Source organism: Dendropsophus ebraccatus, chromosome 5, assembly GCF_027789765.1.
Source record: "Dendropsophus ebraccatus isolate aDenEbr1 chromosome 5, aDenEbr1.pat, whole genome shotgun sequence".
In the NCBI taxonomy this organism is placed as follows: Eukaryota; Metazoa; Chordata; class Amphibia; order Anura; family Hylidae; genus Dendropsophus; species Dendropsophus ebraccatus.
Genome location: NC_091458.1, coordinates 96,510,971 through 96,532,858, shown reverse-complemented (window position 1 = coordinate 96,532,858; position 21,888 = coordinate 96,510,971). Strand labels below are relative to the sequence as shown.

Here is a 21,888-nt window from a genome sequence, read left to right as displayed (position 1 = left end):
ATGTACCATACCCACTGAGGTAAAGCTTACAGAACTACTACTCCCAAAATACCAAACATAGCATGATAGGAGTTGTAGTTGCTCAATAGCTCTAGCTTGTGATATACTAATTTACATATAAATATTAACTAATTGTGAATTCTCTTGTGTTTTCTAACTACTACACTACAGCTGCTGTGGCATGTGAATCCAGGACCCAGTGCTAACCACTGAGCCACTATGCTGCTGATAATAGCCCACATGCCACATATACACTCATCTAATTTCTGTGCAAAGGACAGGGGTGAGGTCACTTCCTATGTTTAGTCTCTCTCTTTTTTTTTTTTTTTTTTAAAGAGAAAAGACAAGGATGGAGCATGACCTGCAATTTAAGAAAAAGGGAGATGGTCACATGGTTAACCCCTTCACGTCAGCCATATGGCTATATACATTCCTACTGCGATACAATGCGATCGGACCTGCACACATCACTGTCCCCAGACCCGAGCATTATTAAATAAGAAAAGAACTCTGAAACAAAAAGAATTTAACAGAATTTTTTTTAATGCTCTTTGTAACAATGTAGAAAAGGCCAAAGGTTTAACATAACTAAAAAAAAAAAATCACTGGATGAATTAGATCTATGGTTATTACATTCGAAACCAGCAGTAGTCTTGGCACCTGTCTATATAGATTAAAAAGTGAAATACAATAATTTGCATGTTGTCATGTAGAGCGGCAGAGAACCTTTAGTAAAAGCAGTCTGCTAATTAAACTTCATATCATAGAAAGCCATGACGCACTATGACAGATGAGACTTTCTGCTAAAGCAATTTGCACATTTAAAGCAGATATTATACCAAGTATAGAAGGGAACTAAGAAATTTATGAAAACAGGAGCATAAGGATACATTTACAGAAAATGATCAGATGTTTCACAAGATGTATTTTTTTTTAAGAAAGATGATGTTAAAAAATGATTTCTGGTACTCCACCTTTGCTTATATGGCACTGGACTGCTAATGCTGCAATTCAACCCGATCAAGAACAAAATATACTAAAAAGTTACAAACAAGCAAAGGGTTAAATAGCAGCAGACAGATGTACAGGAGGGGAGGGGGAGCGGCAAGAGAGCACCATAGAAATGAATGGGAAAATCTTCACACTGCACACACAGGTGACATACTTAGTGCTGCAGCTCTCCAGCAGTAATGGCAGTTGGAAGCCTTAGCAACCAATAGGAATACTACTTTTAATTTCAAAGGGATTTGGAATCTGATTGGTTGCTAGGGCAGCTACTTGAGAAAAAATCCACAGAAATATATGATAGACCCCTACTTCAACTATACAGTACAGGTATACAGGACACTACAGGTATACAGGACCCCAAAACTATACACTATGGGTACACAGGACCTCCACCAACTATATACTACAGGTAGAGATGAGCCGAAGCGCTCACTGAAGAGAATCGCTTAATTTGATCAGCGCTCTGCTGATCACGCCGCCGGGCTTCCCACACTGCTCCTCTCTGTGCCACACCTCCAAGGATGCGGGAAAAAATAGGATTCAATCGTGGGAAACTTCTCCCAGTTTACAAGGAATGGATCCAGCATTTCCCTGGCACCTGGAGTGGTGAGGCAGGGAGTGAAGCAGTACAGGAAGCCAGGTGGCGTGATGAGTGGAGCGCTGATCCAGCGAAGCGCTTCGCTCATCTCTAACTACAGGTATACAGGATCCCCTACTCCAACTATACAGGACCCCCAAAACTATACACTACAGGTATACAGGACCCCCAAAACTATACACTACAGGTATACAGGACCCCAAAACTATTTACTACAGGTATACAGGACCTCCACCAACTATATACTACAGGTATACAGGACCCCCACCCCCCAAGTATACACTACAGGTATACAGCACCTTCACCAACTATATACTACAGGTACACAGGATCCCCAAACTATACACTACACCTCCACCAGCTATACACTACAGGTATACTGGACCCCCAATTCTGCACTACAGGTATACAGCACCTTCAACAACTACCCATAACAGGCATACAGGACCCCCAAACTATACAGTACAGGTATACAGGACCCCCCAAACTATACACTACAAGTATACCAGAAATTCAAACTATAAAATACAGGTAATACAATATAGCCGGAACGTTCAAACTATAAACTACAGGTATACAGGACCTCCACCAACTATATACTACAGGTATATAGCACCTTCACCAACTATATAGTACAGGTATACAGGACCCCCAAACTATACAGTACAGGTATAAAGCCCCCCCCCCCCAACTATACACTACAGGTATACAGGACCCCCCTCAACTGTACACTAAAGGTATACAGCCCCCCCAACTATACACTACAGGTATACACTTTGGGCACACAGAACCCGTCCAACTATACACTACATGTATACACAAATTCCTGGCGTGGAGGGGAATTTAGAGTGTGCTGGATTGCTTCAGTCAGTGCTTTACTACTTGATACAGCGGAGGGTGAATGAAAATCAGTTTTTTGGGGGGGGTTTCTACCATACAACTCTTTCACATCCATTTCAGAGCGGAAACGGTCCCTATAGTTAATTTTGGAAAATGTGATTATTTGCTGCTAAACGTCTATGTCTTTTGACGTCCAACAGAAATATAGAAATAAAAAGATGTTTATTAAATGATGCACACATATAGACACAAGTGAAATGTTTTTTTTTTTTTAAATGTGTGGTGACTTTTTTTTTTTACTTGCAGAAAATTTTAAGAGTTTTGATACATGAAAATTTTTAATTTTTTTCATGAAATCTCTTAATCACTTATATAAGTTAAAGCATCATAGAGATATAACCAGATATAGGCCAGATTTGAAAATTATGGCCTGGTCCTTAAGGCCAAAAGAAGCTTGTCCTAAAGGGGTTAAAAAACAAGAAAAGGAGGGCAATTTTAACTTTTATTATGGGATGGGAGTTGGGAGTTTTTTTTTATATAATTTTTATACTTATTTGTAGTGCCCCTAGCGAACTTCTTTGAGCAATACACTGATTGCTCATAGGGATCAATGCAAGATATATGTACTGCATTGATTCATCATATCAGTACTCAATTTCTTTAGCCTGCTGCAGACAGAATGAAGCAATTCCAGATGTCAGACAGCCCAGGAGGCCTCAGAGGCCTTGGGCTGCAATAACATTGCATCAGCTCCCCTTGATCTCACTTCGGGGACCCATTCCGGGGGGGGGGGGGTCCTTTTTTTTTTAAACTTCAGGGGTCCCAATCACTCAGAGGCAGAATCTGGTTCTGTCAATGAGTACCTTAAACACCGCGATCAGTATAGATCGCGGCGTTTAAGGGGTTAATGGCAAGCAGCTGAGGGAATCGCAGCTGCTTGTCATTACCTCCGGCCCCAGACACACTGATGTGTGCGGGGCCTCTCTCAATGCAGCGGTCCTGCACACATCTACAGCCCCTTCTGCCAGGAACATATATATACCTTCCGACTGCACAGAGTCTGTGCAGTAGGAACGTATATATACACATTGCTGATGTGAAGGGGATATTAAGATCCTCAATCTGGCCCTAAGATGTTTGATTTATAATAAAAGAGGGCACAGATTAGGGCCCAAAAAGGCAGATAAAAGTGTTCCTACTCACCACTTTGTATTGTTTGCTTCATACTGAAGCAGTTCCTACACCAAACATGCCCTACGGTAATGGTCTTAATGGTCTAAGCTATTTGAAGTGTACTTGCATATAATTCAAACATTCTTACAACTGCCGGCATATACACTTGCACCCCGCCGATCAAACCGGTGACATGTCACTATAAGAAGTAAGTCAGAAGTTTTCTGAAATGACAGCTGCACTTTAATTTCTATTCAAACTGCAGGAGCCTATGACTGTATTGTAACAACCCTGTCCGATCCCAAACCTTTCAAAAATTAATATTTTCCTGGGAAAGAATTATGAAAAAATTTGGTTTCCTGGACAGGTCTGTATAGGAAACAACTACATCTACCGGGCTATTGGATTATTAACATGCTGGATGAATGGATTTTATTTAGAGTAATGATGACCCTCCTACTAACACATAATATTATCCTAGTGCTTTCATCAAGAGGAATTTCAGTTTCTCGGTATCACATTTATTCATAACAGACACTTTATGTTTTCTTTGTAGCAAGCCTAATGTATCCAACACCATCATTCCTCGAGTCAACGTACCACTAAGTTCAACCCCTACTACACATTTAATAGCATCGGTGACAAAGTTGTCATCTATAGCTGCAGCCATGGCATAGGAGTCACAAGATACAAATCCTTTAGCCCATTCCTCTTTTTCCTCAGCACATTTTTTGATGAATGTTTCAGAGTGAGCTGATATCTTTTTCATGAATTCTGCCTTTTCTGTATTCTGGGAGATCCACTCATGGTAAAAATCCTAGAAATAAGTAGTAATGATGTAAGTGGATGAATTTTTACACACACATATATATATATATATATATATATATATATATATATATATATATTATATTGCTGCACAGCTGGATTGGGTTGTGTCAGAATGATGGGGAAGTGGGGGAGGTGAGTACAGTTTTTTCTCTATTTTATACTAGCCTAAACATGATTATGTATAATAAATTAAAGGAGTAGTGCAACGAAAAAGGTTTCCCCCCATTCTCTCCCCACATGAAAAGTTATATAACTTCATAATATACTTTGGTAGGCAATTCCAGCATCTTACCCCACTTTCCCTGGTGGCCACCAGAAGTGGCTCACATCCGGGTTCATCAGGACCATCTTACAGCCCCGGGCGCCATCTTGGGTCAGGGCGTAGACCGACACGTCACAATCTGGAAAGTTCCTTGGGCGTTCCTCTGATCTCCTGGGCACTCCCTACCTGCCTCGGCACGCCTCCCATACCTCCCTAAGCTCTGCTATTGAGTCCTGCCTAACTCTTTTTGTACAGTAATGTCAGTACTATTAAAACTGCAAGTCTTGCAGTTCTAATAGTACTGAAATTGCTGTACAGAGAACGGCTGGGTAGAGCAGGTCATAACTGGCCTGACAAGTACCCCCGACCCCGCACTGTTAACAACCACCCCCCACCCCCACCCCGTGTATACAGTCCTGTACCCCCGCCGGCACTGTTAACAGGCAACCCCCCCCCCTCCCCGGCGGCTCACAGCTGTCAGTGCCAAACAGTTGCCATCCATCTTCACGCACGCGGGAAGGGGGGGGGGGGGGGGAGTGTTGGTGGGGCTCATTAGCGCTGCTGGAGGGTGTACAGAACTGTATTCGGGGGGGAAGGGGGGGGGGGGGTCGGTCGTTAATGGTACACGTAAGGCCAGTGTATGACCTGCTTTCCCTACCACTCTCTGTACAGCAATGTCAGTACTATTAGAACTGCAAGTCTCAGCGCACCTGATGGTCATACACTGGACTGACATATGTATGACCATCGGGTGCGCTGGGACTTGCAGTTCTAATAGTACTGACATTGCTGTACAGAGAAAGGGAGGTATGGGAGGCAGTGCCCGGGAGCTCAGAGGAACACCCCAGGTCGTGACATGTCGGCCTATGTTTCGAGCCAAGTTGGTGCCCGAAGCTGTAAGATGGTCCTGACGATCCCGGAAGTAAGTAACTTCCGGTGGCCAGCAGGAACAGGGAAAGTAGGGTAAGATGCTGAAATTGCCTACCGAAATATATTATGAACTTATATAACTTTTCATGTGGGGAGGGAATGGGGGAAAACATTTTTCGCCACACTACTCCTTCAACTAGTAAATAAACAGTATGACTTACCCATGGAAGGTCATTCCTTAACGTGAACTCCCACGTTGCAATTTTAGTTGGACAATCAAAACTGTTTAGCACAATGTAAGCTGCTTCTGGGTCACATGCAAAATTGAACTCTCCACAAACTGTCACATTACCTCTTGCTAAAATGAAAAACCAAAAAGAAACATTTCATATTATATTCTACATACAGTGTAAGCGGCAAATGCTTACTGCTACTTTGAGAAACTACCAAAGGCCAATTCAAAAGAAACACTTAGGGGGAGCTTTATCAAACTGGTGTAAAGTAGAATTGTCTTAGTTTCCCCTAGCAACCAATCAGGTTCCACCTTTCAATTTTCAAAGAATCTGTGAGGAAAGAAAGGTGGACTCTGGTTGCTAGGGGAAACTAAGGCAATTATACTTTACACCAGTTTGATAAATCCCCCCTTAGTGTTAGTGTCACTGTGTAGAGTACCTGTCATCAAAAATAACTGACAATAGATATTGCTCACAGCTGGTGTCACCTGCACCGATCAGGACACACAACTGGGGGAAGGCCGCAGCAGCCGGCACATTCAATCCCCGGCGGTATCTCTCATACTGCTCTGTCCGTCAATGGGAGTCTATGAGACTACTTTGACAGTCAAAGATGGCAGCCAGGGAGTGGATCTTGCTGCTGCAGTGTCCTCTCCCCAACTATGTCTCCCGATCCCAGCGGGTGTCAGCAGTGAGACCTGGTGGGACCAAAAACTTGATGACATGTCAACAGTTATATTTAGAGACAGTTACTCTTTAAATTAATAACAGAACACGTTTCGAGTTCTGAAAATAATTTAAAAAAAAAGCTTAAGTCCAGGAAACAAAAACTTTTTCTGTCTATTCAGTCTATCAGAGCTTATGGGTAGACTGCAGTATACATTAGCATACCTTTTTGTTAATATCCCAATAATATATCCTAGTAAGAAACCCAGTTTAATAAAGTCACAATAACAACGAGTACTGATGGGAACAACATATGAATAATGTAGTATGGAACAGTATGATAAAGAAAAGACAATTGTATATTAGAAGTAAAAATAACATTTCTTTTCTATAATGCCCATTGCTTTGGGTGCCATAAACTCCCATAGAACTGAGTGCTCCATTGCTCCTACGGTTCTATGCTGGGCATGCAAATGCACACAATTTGGAGCAGTGTGATCATATATTGTGCTGAGTGTTGGAATGTTCTGGTATATTCGCATGTGGCATTTTCAGGGTTTTCCCTTTTTTTCTATACCATCATTTGCCAAAGAAAAAAAGTTGCTCATAAAAATACCCTCTGGCTAGACAACACAAAAATGAAAACGCCCAAATTGTCGGGTGGTGTGTTTTTTTTGGCCCCAAACTTTTGCGGCCAGACGTTAGCTGACAGTCAAAGAGGAAATATTAAACATAATATCCACATGATGTTTTCTGTGTTTTCTGTTTTTTTTTCAGGCAGTTTGCAGTTTTTTTTAATCACAGCAGGCCCTGCGTTTGGGCGTTTTATCACAGAAACTTTGGCATTTTTTCTTCCATACACTTCTATAGTGGTAAAAAACGCCAGAAAAAAAAAGCATTATTTGCATATTGGAATTTTTCTGAAGATATTTTCCCCCATATTTAAATAGAAAACCTGGAATCACATGATGAAAAAAATCCCATGACATGTAATTAACGTTTTTGCAAGCGGATAAAAGCCCAGAGATAAAAACGTCCAAAAGGCAGGAAAAACTATTTGCAGATATTTTTTCAGCACAAAAACACTGCACAAGATTTGGGTGAGAGAGAAGCTTAAGGTCTGTTTGTACATGAAGCAGCAGCACAAGGGACTGAGGTGAAAGCAACGTTAAAGGAAAAGAAAAACATGGCTGCTGTCTTTTTTAAAAAAAACCAGCACCCGACCTGTCCAAGGGTTGTGTCTGGTATTACAACTAAGCTCCACTGAAGTGAATACTGATGAACCGTAATATCACATATTGTGGTACATAATTACTTACATTCCATATTTCCACCCATAATAAACAGACTTTTAATTTTCTGTGGAAACGTGGGATCCATGTTCACAGCTAAAGCAAGGTTCGTCAATGGACCAGTTGCAACAAGAGACACCTGCATTTAAATATAACACATAGGTTTTATTGTAAAAGTACAGTGACAATAGGAAATCCACTAGGTGTGATAATTCTTCTAATCTCTATTTTAAGCAAGGTCACAGACTGTACAAGGAATGTTTAGCTAGCTTATCTCCAGGGTCTAGAACGTTATCCAAATCTATGTTCTCACACTGTATAATGCAATCCTATGGGGATAATATCATATTTGAACAGAAAGGACAAACTCATTTAAGCAAAAGGGTTGTTTTTTTTTATTTTGTAAACTGCTATTGGCATCTATGGAAATGAATGTCCGACTCCTTGTGTTCCAATGCAAGATTCAATTTAGATAAAACCGAAACACAGTAAAAGAGCAAGAATCAGAATCAAAATGTAAATGTTACTGCACACCAGAAAATAAACATTCTATCATGAATGGTGCGGCATTGCCGATGAGGCTGGATTCAGGGTATATTCAGATGTAGCCTTCTAGATGTTGCAGTTCAATGCCACGATTACTGGCAACATGGTATTGTAAAATAGCGATAGGACTGTAGCATGGTAGCTGCAAGAAAACCATAGCATGACCACTTCATCTAAATATACCATGTGATATCATGTCTTAGGTACGATAATTGTATATGATGTCTTTTCACAAAAATGAGTTTTCTGTGGATTCACAATTTATCACACTATTCATAGTTTAACATGAGATTAATCATGATGCTGCTGAAAACTAAGTAAGATTCAGCAAAGGGGAGAGGGGTATAAATCCCTGCAAATCCTGACAAAAGGTTAAAAAATTTAAAAATAACCATGCTAGGGTGCGTTCACACCTACAGGATCTGCAGCAGATTTGATGCTGTGTTCAGTTATTTAAATGAAATCTGCTGCAGAAAATCAGCTGCAGATCCTGTAGGTGTGAACGCACCACTAAAATGTTTTTTTTTTTCCTTTAAAGGCATTTATGGCATTTTTACAGCCAGGATATACCATAAATAAGTGAGCTGGGAGTCCTGCCTCCAAGCACTTACAGCGCAGGGGTCAGTAGTCAACACTGTGGGAGTTACACAAAAGTCCAAGCAACCTGGCTCTGCTATTTGTGTAGCCTCCAAAAATATAATGAAGATATTATGGCTACAGACATATTTGGCTACTAGAGATGAGCGAATACGATTCGATCGAGTAGGTATTCGATCGAATATTGCGGTATTCGGAAAGATTCAAATTCAATCGAGTAGTGAGGCGAATACGCGGGAAACATTCGAAAGCCCTCCCATCGCAGTTGGCGCTTTTTTTTAATCCAATGACCATGCAGGGAGGCTGTGAGGGACCCTGGGAGAACGCACGCAGCGCGAAAGCGGCGTCTACCCTCATTGGATGGCTGAACCACATGACCTGGAATATTAAATACTTGTCCCCCGCCTCTTGACCGCAGATGCGCTTTCAACCTAGCCAGGGAAAGATCTTGGAGCAGGGAGAAAGAGGTTTTAGTAGCGTTTGGTTAGGCAGGATTACTACAGAACCCAAAAGTCCTTTTCAGGGCTAATAACTAGCGAAAAAGTGATCTCTGAATGAAAAGCACTTCTCAGTGCTAAGAAATAGATGATAACAGCAGCATCAGCAGGTGTATTCATTCCAGTACCCTGTGTGTACAAGTGACTTATAGTGTCCCTGTTTAACACCACTAAGGGCACGTTATACATATTGTTCCAGTAGCCCACAAAGGGCACCTGATATATACTGTTTCAGTAGCCCAGTAAAAGGCACGTGATACATATTGTTCCACTAACCCAGAAAAAGACACGTCATACATACTGTTCCAGTAACGTTCGTACAGCATTACGCGTGATACGCGCTAATAACATGACGCTTTGCGGACACACATTGGAATCATGTATGTAACACTCCGCAAGAAATACGAACGAAATATGTGAACATTGCCGTAAATGTTCGTAAAGCAATCGCAAATATTTTTCTTTTGCAACTGCAGAGAGTGGCATTATAGTGCGATTTTGGGGTGTTGGGTGCACCCAGGCATGCTCCCCCTAATGTCCCAGTGTCATTCCGGAGGTGTTGGCATCGTTTAGGGAGGTTTCATGGGGGACTTGGTGACCTCCAAGTGGTCGAATTTTGATTTCCAAGTGCCGCAAATTTTGTCCCCATAGACTATAATGGGATCGAATACTCGTTCGAATAGTCGAATATTGGTGCCTATTCGATTCAAGTTCTCGAAAGTCAAATATTTCACTACTCGCTCATCTCTAGTGGCTACATCTTCTTTCAAACCGGGTGGCTGTGGTCAGGCTCAGACACACCTGTAAAATGAGGGTGAGAGAACAAAGGTTTGTCCTATAAATGGCAGTCTCAGCAATGGGACCCCATCTGTCAGACATTTGCACAACAGCCCACGGATATGCCATGAATGACTTTGGTGTAAACTGCGTCTGGGCACATACAGTGTTAGTATTATGACTTTCTACCACAACTTGGATGAAGGCCTAGAAAAGGTTTAGTGCTTGGGGAGTTAGTAAACTCCTCTGAACTGCGCCACGAACACTGGTCAATGTTTAGACATGAGTATGTGTGATCAGTCCATGCCCAATGAACTTGTACTAGATGATGTACGACATTGCTTGTTGAATGGACAGTATAAAGTAATAAAGGCCTCACGTGCTTCCACCATTGTGTAAACTGTGACTGCGAATCTTCAGGGGCACAAAATGAGTAAAGATCAGCAAATCACTGAAAAATGATGCAACTGCTGGATGGTCTGGCAGACAGAATGATACATGCACCATTTTAACTTATGTCTTTTCTCTTTACCATGTGACTATGATTTCCACTGCATGAGGGTATGTGCACACTGAGTAATTTTGACAGAAACTCTGTTGCGGAATTCTCAGCTCGCACCCGCTCGTGGACTGCGGCACGCGTCTGTGCCCGTGTCATAGACTCCATTCTATGCACTGGCGGATTCTTTCATCCATCCAAAGAATGATCAAGTTCATTCTTTGGACGGATTAAAGAATCCGCCAGTGCATAGAATGGAGTCTATGACACGGGCACAGGCGTGTGCGCCACAGTCCGCAAGCGGGTGCGAGCTGAGAATTGTGCAGCGGAATTTCCGTCAAAATTACTCAGTGTACACATACCCTTACAAAGACACTTGGTACACTTCCTTCCTCAAAAGCAGGGGCTATAGTTAAACAAGTAAATTATGCGCACTAGCAAAATGTGAATCCACAGACACTACAAGTGAAAGGAGCTGAATTGTAATACCACACACAACCTTGGGACAGGGGTGGTGCTGTTTTTGCAAGAAAGTAGCTGTAATTTTTCTAATACTGGATAACCTCTTTAACCCCTTAACGACATCGGGGGTATATTTACGCTCTGAACCGCGGTGGTCCCGGGTGCCACTTGTAGCCCGGGACCATAGGTATTAGCAGGCACGGTCCGATCACCATGCCTGCTAATACAGTAATCAGATGCAGCTGTCAAACATGACAGCTGCATCCGATTACCGGATTCAGCTGTTCCCTGGTGTCTAGTGGCGGAGATCGCTCCTCCGGGATGTTATCCCGGAGGAGCGATCTCCGTTTCTGAAGCCGGCCGGGGACCGCTCCAAGATGGCGCCGTCCCCGGCACGGCACTCGTTTACTTCCGACTGCAGCAGCCGGAAGTAAACGAGTGCCTATCTCATGGATCTCTGCAGCATATCTATGCTGCAGAGATCTCTATGAGAGATCAGATCACTTATACTAGAAGTCCCCTTGAGGGGCTTCTAGTATAAGTGTTAAAGTTAAAAAAAAAAGTGTTGTTAAAAGTAAAAAGCCCCCTCCCATAATAAAAGTCAGAATCACCCCCCTTTTCCCAGGTTATAAATAAAAGTAAATAAATAAATAAACAAACATGTTTGCTATCGCCGCGTGCGTAATCGCACGAACTATTAATTAATCACATTCCCAATCTCGCACGGTAAATGGCGTCAGCGTAAAAAAAAATCCCAAAGCGCAAAATTGCGCATTTTTGGTCGCATCAAATCCAGAAAAATTGTAATAAAAAGCGATCAAAAAGTCGTATATGCGCAATCAAGGTACCGATAAAAAGAACGTATCATGGCGCAAAAAATGACACCTCACACAGCCCCATAGACCAAAGGATAAAAGCGCTATAAGCCTAAGAAAGGAGCGATTTTAAGTGACGTATATTTGTTGACAATGGTTTAAATTTTTTACAGGCCATCAGATACAATATAAGTTATACATGTTATATATAGTTTTAATCGTAACGACTTGAGGAACATATATAACAAGTCAGTTTTACCCCAGGGCGAATGGCGTAAAAACACATTTCCCCCAAATAAACAAAATGCATTTTTTTTTTTCAATTTCACCACACTTTGAATTTTTTTCTGGTTTTGCAGTGTACTTTATGCAAAAATTCAGCCTGTCATTGCAAAGTACAATTAGTGACGCAAAAAATAAGGGCTCATGTGGGTCTCTAGGTGGAAAAATGCAAGTGCTATGGCCTTTTAAGCACAAGGAGGAAAAAACTAAAACGCAAAAATCGAAATTGGCTCTGTCCTTAAGGGGTTAAAGGGAGTCTGTAAGGAGATGTTTATTGCTGGAACCATAGGCAACATGAAATCCTGAAAAGCTCCATCAATACAGACAACTGTTTTACTGAAATGTTAAAGCATTATAGGGAATATATAGCTTACAACTGAGCGGTGGCACTAGATGAAGTGTCGTTTGGGCAGTCTCCCAAGCTTCTCCCCACCTGGCTTGGCTTGATTGTTAGACAAATAGGGAGAGACAAATCAAGCTGAGCTAGGAGGGGAGAATCCAGGGAGACTTCACCCAGTGGCCAGCACTGGTTTAGTAGGCAAAATATGCAGATGGATTCCCTCAAATTTTAACTTTAGCAGTAACTTATATCCCTCTAGGATCTCGTACAATTTTTCTTTTGGGATAAAAGCAATATGAACTACTATAGATATTTATAGAAAACAACAAAAAGTTAGGTGTCAGCAGAAATATCTTGGCTGGCTATGCGGCTACCGGGACTTCCTGTATGTATGTATGTAATGTGTATTCCTGATTACACACTAACTAAAGGAATCTAGTGGGACCATAAAATGTGACCATTGAACCACGATACTCCTCATACACTGATAAACTTGATTAACTTACCTGTCCAGAGTATTCATTTACTAATCTTAACATTGCAAGAACCGCATGTTCTTTACTTAAAACGTCAAGATCAGGAGACGTAGAATCCGGTACATCACCCAATCCATCGACTCCATGGTAATGAGAGGCATGGAGTGACTCCCCCAGTAGGGGTCTACTTGCCCCTCTATAGACAGGAATCTGCAAGACACATATAGTTCATTTAAGCAACTACTAACACATAGGAATATAACAAAAGCAAAAACAACCTTCAAAGGGAAATGTATTGGGAGAGTAACTGCAGCATCACTGCCTCTCTCTTGGAGACATGAGATGGAGTGGAGAGTGTCTACACCACTGTGAAAGTGAATGCAGCATGTAGAGAAAAGGGACTGGTAATACCACAACCATCACTCCTGGAGTCACTCCTTGGTAGATTTGAGAACAAGCCAATTGTCGGCCAAACGTCAACGCCCAATGTCAATATGTATCTCAAAGCAGTGAACGAAAAGTCACCTGGAGTCTGTTGCAGGTTTTTAAGACACGGAGAACATTCCGGCAAACATTGTCTATAGTAGAGTTTCCATGGCAGCAGGTAATTCCCAGGATCTCGACATGAGGAGCTGCTAACGCTAACATAAGCGCCTGAGCGTCATCTACCCCACAGTCCACATCCACTAGCAGCAATTTCTTGTCCATTTCATGAAATCTGCCAAAAATATATAAAAAAGCATGAAACTTGCATCATGTCACTAGAATTGTATCCCAGTGTACCACAGTCATCATATTCTTCATCACTAGTTCACACTGTCAAGCATCTCTGCCACCTAGAATCCAGCAGAATCCTGTGCTAGTCTGCTCTATACAGAATCAGGCTATATTCACACAACATATATTTTCGTAAAATCCTGACCGTTGTACAACGGCTGTGATTATTACGAGAATATACGTTGCATTGCTGTCTATGGGATCCCGGCCGGAGCGTATACACATAGGTAGACATTTATGAACATTACGTCAGAGGCGTACGCCAGGGAGACGGTGCAGATTTGCCCCTTCTCGCTGGCGTACACCATCTGTACGCCCTGCTCACCCGATGGGCGGGCTGGCGGAGCTTGGGGGGGGGGGGGCGTGACAAGGAGGGTCATCGGCGTGCCTCATGCAGGTGTAAATCATGACGCAAATGTACACTCGCTGGTACGGTTGACGCAGATTCGGGCGCCTGGACGGACGGATTCACTAAGAGGCGAATCCTGATGTAAAAAAAATGAGCGGGGCTTAATATAAGACCCCGCCCTCTTTCATAAATCCCCCCTAATTTATACACTCCGGCCAGGATCCCTAGCGGCGCCACAAACAACTGACATGTCAGTTTTTTGCGCCCGCTATTCATTAAATAGCGGTGGCAGAAAACCATGTCAGTGCACACTGTGGAGCGAGCGGATGCGGCCACTCGCTCCATAGCGTGCGGTGTAAAGCTTTGATGCGGGCGTGCACAGATGTGTCCGCATCAGAACACTGCGGCCCGAAAGATCATCCGGCCGGTACTGCAGTACCAGCCGGAATGATCATTGCAGAGACCGGCCGTTCCGTGACTCGGCTGGTCTCTTATGCGGTGTGCACATAGCCTCAGAAACAATGTGCATACGATGCATTACAAAAGAGCCACATGCTACCATAATGGAACTAAAATAAGTACTGTTCCTTGAGGCAGACCCAGTTAGGTTCATATCCCCTGTATATTATCAGCATTTTTTTTTATTAAAGGGGTGTTCTGGAGAAAAGAAAACGTTTTTCAAATTAACTGGTTCCAAACCCTCTAGCATTTATCAGCTTCTGCCTCCCAGAAGAAATTGTGACACTCTCTTCAATCTGACACAGTGCTCTCTGCTGCCACCTCTGTCTGTGTGCGGAACTGACCACAGCATAGCCAACCAGAACTGACCTATCCTGCTCTGGACAGTTCCTGGCACAGGTGGAGGTGGCAGCAGGAAACACTGTGTCAGACTGAAATTAACTACACAATTTCCCCAGCTAATCCTTTTTTTCCTTGCACAGCCTCCTGGCCACCCGCCTGTGACCAGTCTTATTCAACAGAATGGAGCAACACTGCAGTTCCCTGCAGAGCTCAAATGCAATGGCTGCCAAACATATTGTCAGGGTACTCTCTGGTCCTGTCATTACTGAGAGGCATTGCCTACAGTACATCTACCAGGCTGGGTGTGAATACCTTGGCTCGGCAAATGGTGGTGATGTATACTATACAGTGTATGTATCACTGCTCCCATACACTGGTCTGGATCGCACCCAGATGCCAGGGCTGCAGTACCATCATATAGCCCTGCTGTGTTTATAATGCCGCATGCTACATGATGTAGGTGGCTGCTGTGCAGGAAGAAATAAGGGGATGCCTAGCTAAATCAGAACCCTGTCCCCTTCATTCTCAGGAGCCGTAGAGGTCAGACCCCAACTGATCATACATGGTGACAGAACTCAGCAATACAAGCACGCTCTGAAGGTATGAGCAGTATATGTGTCAGAATATAATGCCCCTCTGGTTCTGCACTGACACCCACTGCTTTAGTCCTGTACATGTGCAGATCTGCACAGAACTCCCCCTGCCCATAAAGATTCCACTGATCACATGGCTTATCTGCCCAGAGGTCTGCACAGAACTCCCCCTGCCCATAAAGATTCCACTGATCACATGGCTTATCTGCCCAGAGGTCTGCACAGAACTCCCGCTGCCCAGAGAGATCCCACTGAACACATGGCTTATCTGCCCAGAGGTCTGCACAGAACTCCCCCTGCCCACAGATTTCACTGATCACATGGCTTATCTGCCCAGAGGTTCCCTGCCCACAGAGCTCCCCCTGATCACATGACTTATCTGCACAGAGCTCCCCCTGACCACGTGGCTTATCTGCACAGAGCTCCCCCTGACCACGTGGCTTATCTGCACAGAGCTCCCCCTGATCACGTGACTTATCTGCACAGAGCTCCCATTGATAACATGGCTCGTCTGCCTGTCCTCAGTGGCTGCATGAATAGCAGTAAATACAGGGACTAAAGAGCTCACAATCTCCTCTCCTCTCTATCTGAGGTTTACAAACATGAGGCGGAGTTTTCTCACATCTTGTAGCTGGCGATCAGGATATATATGTACTATGTGCACAGCCATGAAGCAGCTAGGAGCTATGCAACAGCAGCAGTCACTCACCACAGCACTGTGCCCATACTGCAGAGGGTTAATACTCACCTACAGTAGAGGAGCCAGCTCTCTGCTACCCCCGGCAGTGACCACTTCTTCCCACTTGAGCCACTGTCCCGCCCACCACTCTGATTCGTTCTCCTGGAATAACTGTGCTGTCAATCAGTGGGGATACTAGCTTTTCCCATAAGCCACGCCCCCTGTTCTGTGGTTGGAGGGAGGCTGTGAGGGGGCGTGTCTTATCGTTATCATGTGGCGAGCCTGACACTCTTACTACTAGGCTGAGATGGAACATAATGCTGTAGTACAGGGCTAGGGAACCTCGGCTCTCCAGCTGCTGCAAAACTACAACTCCCATCATGCCTGGACAGCTAAAGCTTTTGCTTTCACTGTCCACCCATGACGGGAGTTGTAGTTTAGCAACAGCTGGAGAGCCGAGGTTCCCTAGCCCTGCTGTAGTAGCAGCCACAGGAAAAGTGCATAGGAAATAGGGACTCAGTAAATGGGCATTCGGTTGTTTTTTTTCCCTAATTTTTAATTCTGATGAAATAAAAAGTGGGAATACAGAGAGCAAATTTCAGTCAATTTGGGGATATAAACAATGATTGTCACCTAGCTTTATAGTCGGTTCAATAGTGCAATCACTCAACTACCAATTCCCCCAGCCTCCTCCCACCCAGGAGCCTCCACATATCCCCCAGGGCTCATGCTGCGTTTACACAGACGGATTTATCTGACAGATTTTTGAAGCCAAAGCCAGGAATGGAATTAAAAAGAGGATAGATCCCAGTCTTTCCTTTATGACCTGATCCCTGTTTATAGTCTGTCCCTGGCTTTGGCTTCAAAGATCTGTTAGATAAATCTGTCTGTGTAAACGCACCATAATAGTACCCAATGTGTGTCTCATACCTTCCTCAGCTCTTACTGCTATTCTTAGCTGGGATCTTTTTGTTTGAATAATGCAATTCCCTAACAGAGATAGATGACAGCCACATGTCACATATTCTCATGTTGTATCAGCAAATCAGATTTGTATCAATCAAAATGAATCTTATTGGCTCATCTCCACTCTGCTGCAGTCTGTTTCTATAATGCAAATGCTCAAATAACTATTCACCTACCCACCTAATAGACATATATTGCACCCCCACAGGAGATGGATATTACATATCCCTTACTGCTACTTCTGTTAGCCAAAAACACACTGTTTCAATATTGCAATTGCTTGAATAACAATTTCCTCACCCCCCTAATGCTGCGTTTACACGTAACGATTATTGGCCCGATCGTACGATTAGCGATGCCGGATTTACGATTTTTTTTTATAACGATCAGCGTTTAGATGGTACGATATATCGTACGAAAATTCGCACTGCGATCGTTTTGCGATCGTTTAAGCCTATCTCACACATTGGTTAAATCGGCGAACGACTGTTCACACGGAACGATTTGCGAATTTTTTGCGTACGATGAACGACGATTTGATGACCTGATGAAAGATCAAAATGTACGATTTATCGTGCGTCGTTCGATCGTTCTCTGCGTTTACACGTACGATTATCAGTCGCATTCGACCGTTATCGCGCAAATTTGCACGATAATCGTTACGTGTAAATGCAGCATAATAGAAAGATATTGCACCCACAGGTGTATACCACATATCCGTCATCTCTTGTCTCTGCATTTCTATTATTTACAATCTGTTTCAATAGTGCAATTACTTCAATAACAATTCCAGTATCTCCCTAACGGATATATTGCACCCACAGATTTCCTTCATGTCTTATCACTACTCCTCTTCCTTTTTCAGTAGAGCAATTGCTGAAATAACAATTCCCGCATCCTTTGCTGCCCTGTTAGTTACAATCTTCAGTCAGTAGTATTGGACTAGTATTAGAGATGAGTGAACCGGGTTCGGGTTTGAGTCGATCCGAACCCGAATGATCGCCATTTGATTAGCGGTGGCTGCTGAACTTGGATAAAGCTCTAAGGTTGTCTGGAAAACATGAATACCAAACCCAACCTTATATTGACGGCGGGTTTGGCCGACCTTAGTATAAAGTATGACTCCGATAGGTCATAATAAAACCAACCTTATAAAACTACATGTCAATAAATACACAGTTGAAAAATTTAAATTCTACGTCCTACAAATTTAACTACAGCCGCAACACCACCAATACCACCAATACCACCAATCACAGAAAAAGAGCTTCTGGTTCTGGTTCTGATGCATATACACTGCTACCCTATTCAACTGGGGAAGAGGGATCCCCATAAGGGCTGCCAATAGGAGTTTTTCTACTTTCTGAATGCCCATGTATGTTACACAAACATGTCTACGCCTTTATTCCACCTGTCAAATGGTATCGCTGTCAGGTGTCCCCCTCTGGAATGATGAGTGCCTATTGCCACTATCACCACTTGGGGTCTCACTCTCCCCTATTTCTGAGCACAGCTGAATGTATAAAGGGTTAACTTTGTTCATAGTTGATCTGTTGCCCCATCACTGGTGTGGGTGCCTCAAACATCTCTACCTATTCCACACCCACACCACTCTCTAGCACTTTCCCAATGGGAGTTTAGTCCCAGTCACTCCTATTTAAGTCCCTTAGTTCCTGGTAGGAGGGGTCTTTGAGTATTCTGTTAGTTGGAGTTTGGGGAAAAGATACAGTAGTTTTGGTTGGAGTATTGGATAAAATCTATGTAGTGCTAATCCCAAAGGTGGGGTAACTGCTTGGGATAACCATCCTACCTATTCAGGACAATCCACATATCCAGGATTCGTCTGCAGTGGTGCAAAGTGCCTAAGCCGACAAACTCCAATAATGTCTGCTCAACCTAATCGGGGAACCTTGAGAGGTTAGCTACACCCAGTTTTCTCAACCCTGGCACTTATACTACCAGACCTGACACTCTGTGGGCTCTTCTGGCAAAAGGCGGTCGTCTTCTTTCTTCTCAGGCCTAACCATGAGTTTGAGGTTCTGTGGTGACCTTGTGTCGCACCTTTTCAGTGCTCAACCGCCGGGATGATGTTATGTCGGTGGTTGGAATATAGCTCAGCCAGTGGTTGTATAGTCATGACGCCAGTGCTAACTCAGCACACAGGTATGAAGGCACACATGCTTTTAGGGTGTGTGGCTGGCTATACTGATCCCCAATGGTCTGTGACCTGCCGGGTTGTGATTGGTCCCTTGGGCTCTTATCACAGTGGTTCAGAGTGGAAAGATGACCCACCCGGACCGCCCATCAGTAGGGATAGGATTAATGGCCTATCTTCTTTGATTTATCTCCACTTCTATTTTCTAACATCGAAGTGAAGCATTGGTAACCATTTAGGAGACATTAGACACCATAGAGACACTACTATTGCCCATCATGTCTGGGAAATACACGGTTATGACCTCAGTGCACTCAAATTCTTTGTGATTGAGAATATTTATCCCTAGATTATGGTGCGTTTACACAGACAGATTTATCTGACAGATCTTTGAAGCCAAAACCAGGAACAGACTATAAACAGGGATCAGGTCATAAAGGAAAGACTGGGATCTATCCTCTTTTTAAATCCATTCCTGGCTTTGGCTTCCAAAATCTGTCAGATAAATCTTTCTGTGTAAACGCACCCTTAGATGTAGTGATCTCAATCAAGAATATTAAGGAAACAATGAGTGCCAATTTTCTAAATTAAATCTGTCAGCCCGAGGGATCTCAATGAGATTCTCTCCTTGACTTGCATCATTGAATAGTCTGGTCAATTTTCTTTATTAATTAGTCATATATAGAGCACAACAATAAAGTCTATCATGCATTTTATGATGTACATGCAAATATATTGGCATTTCATTATTCATCTGTAATTTTTAATGCGATTTTCCATTAATTATTTATTAATTGTTCACAGCCTTATAGCAATGTATTATCCCCTTTTTTCACCTATATACTGGATTTGCCAACAATTAAGCTTCTATAATCTACGGTAGCAGGGTAGTGCTGCAACCAAGCAAAACCCATAGTACATAGTGACAGGCTTTACCCCAGCGTTCTAGCTGTTATTGCAGGTTTTGCACACTGGTTTTAACCTTTACAGTGCAACCATAAGCTTGGTCACACGTGTGTTTAATGACCACTGCAGTAAAGCAAATCACCAGTCATTAAATGGTTAATACTTCAGATCACTGGGGATACCTATAATCACCATGGCAACTGTGAACTGTAAACAATCGCTTAGGTCATAAAGAAGATTCCATAAAGGAAAGGCACACTGCCTGGATCGGTGCCATCTAGGATGCACCAGAGGACCTTGACTACTTTACTAATTACCATATCCTTAATTTGGAGGTTCTAGCAGGGAAAAGGAGTTGTCTGCTTTACGTTACCCCTTTAACTGAGTCTCCAGCGCCAGGAGACTGGCCCAGCCCCTATTGGTCTGGGCTCCTGATTCCAAGATGAATAACGTGTGGCCACAACCTCTGACTGACAGACAAGCTGCCAGTCAGTACCACATAGGAAATAGCTGCTATACTGTTCGTGTCTGGGCTGATGACGCTGAGCCTCAGCGTCTCTGGTTACACTGCCTTTGAGTTTCTGTGACGTCACTCGTCCCCAGAGTGTGCAGACTAGCCGCGCGAGAGGATGATGCTGGGTCCCGATCAAGTAGGTTCCTAACAGGAATTCTGCAGTCTGGAAAAGGGTGGGTATGGGTGGTAGGCGGGTGCACCACAAGGCACCATAAAGCCTAAAGCCAGGCCTGGTGGCAGTCTTTTTCTTTTTTTTTTTTTTTTTATAAAATACTGCTGTGACAGCAGCTTTAGTGACATATTGCAGGGGTTAATAGTTATGCGGTCTATTTCAAGTTTCAAACTTATCACCTGTCACCAGGATAGATAATAAGTACCAACTGCTTGGACTTCCATCACTAATGACAGTGGGGGTCTCATGTAAATAGACTGGCACATGCTTGTCTGCTATATTTAGCTATCTTCGGAAGTCCAAGGGCTAGTAAAAAGAGTCAGAGTTAGCAGTTGGACCTCTAAATTAGGTACTTATGCCCTCTCTTGGGATAACCCCTTTAATTTTTGTTTATCTAATGAAAAAAGCCCTTTCTATATGCCCTATGAACATCTTAGAGGCATTACCCTGCTTAGCACTCTATGGGGGGAATTCATCAAGACTGGTGTACCTGTACGCCGGTCTTAAATAAAGCCCCATCCCCATTCCGCAGACTGGATTTACTGGGAGATGCACACTAGTGACTCTGAGGCAGTCACGGAAATCTACACTAGATGTGGAGCTGGTTTCGATTTTTGAGTTTAAGACTGCAGGTGTAAATTATGATAGATTGGGAGAAGCTGCGCCCCCAAATCCCCTTTCCCGAGCATCAGACGAGCAGGGATTGCTTCGGAAAAAACACAGATTTGTGCGCAACTGAAAAATCTGCGCCTTTTTGTGGACAAATGCCAGGCACAGTCTTCATAACCGCCCCCCCCCTTCCCCACATGCGTTATGTGTAAAACCATTAATCTGAATGGCTGCAATGTAAAATAAAATTTCCCTGCAACAAACGCTTTAAAGGAAATATTGGGCCAGGTAATGCTGCGTTTA

General features: G+C 43.2%; 1 protein-coding gene across 1 annotated transcript; it reads right to left on the bottom strand.

The window, feature by feature from the left end:
* Positions 1-2,967: 2,967 nt before the first annotated feature.
* On the bottom strand, positions 2,968-16,397 carry LOC138793687 (nucleoside hydrolase-like). The gene is made up of 6 exons (XM_069972364.1): positions 16,333-16,397; positions 13,590-13,782; positions 13,095-13,274; positions 7,801-7,912; positions 5,804-5,940; positions 2,968-4,436 (listed from the first exon to the last, which is right to left on the bottom strand). The coding sequence occupies exons 2-6, from the start codon at positions 13,770-13,772 to the stop codon at positions 4,092-4,094; spliced, it is 957 nt and encodes a 318-aa protein (XP_069828465.1). The 5' UTR covers positions 13,773-13,782; positions 16,333-16,397; the 3' UTR covers positions 2,968-4,091.
* Between the last annotated feature and the right edge of the window lie 5,491 nt (positions 16,398-21,888).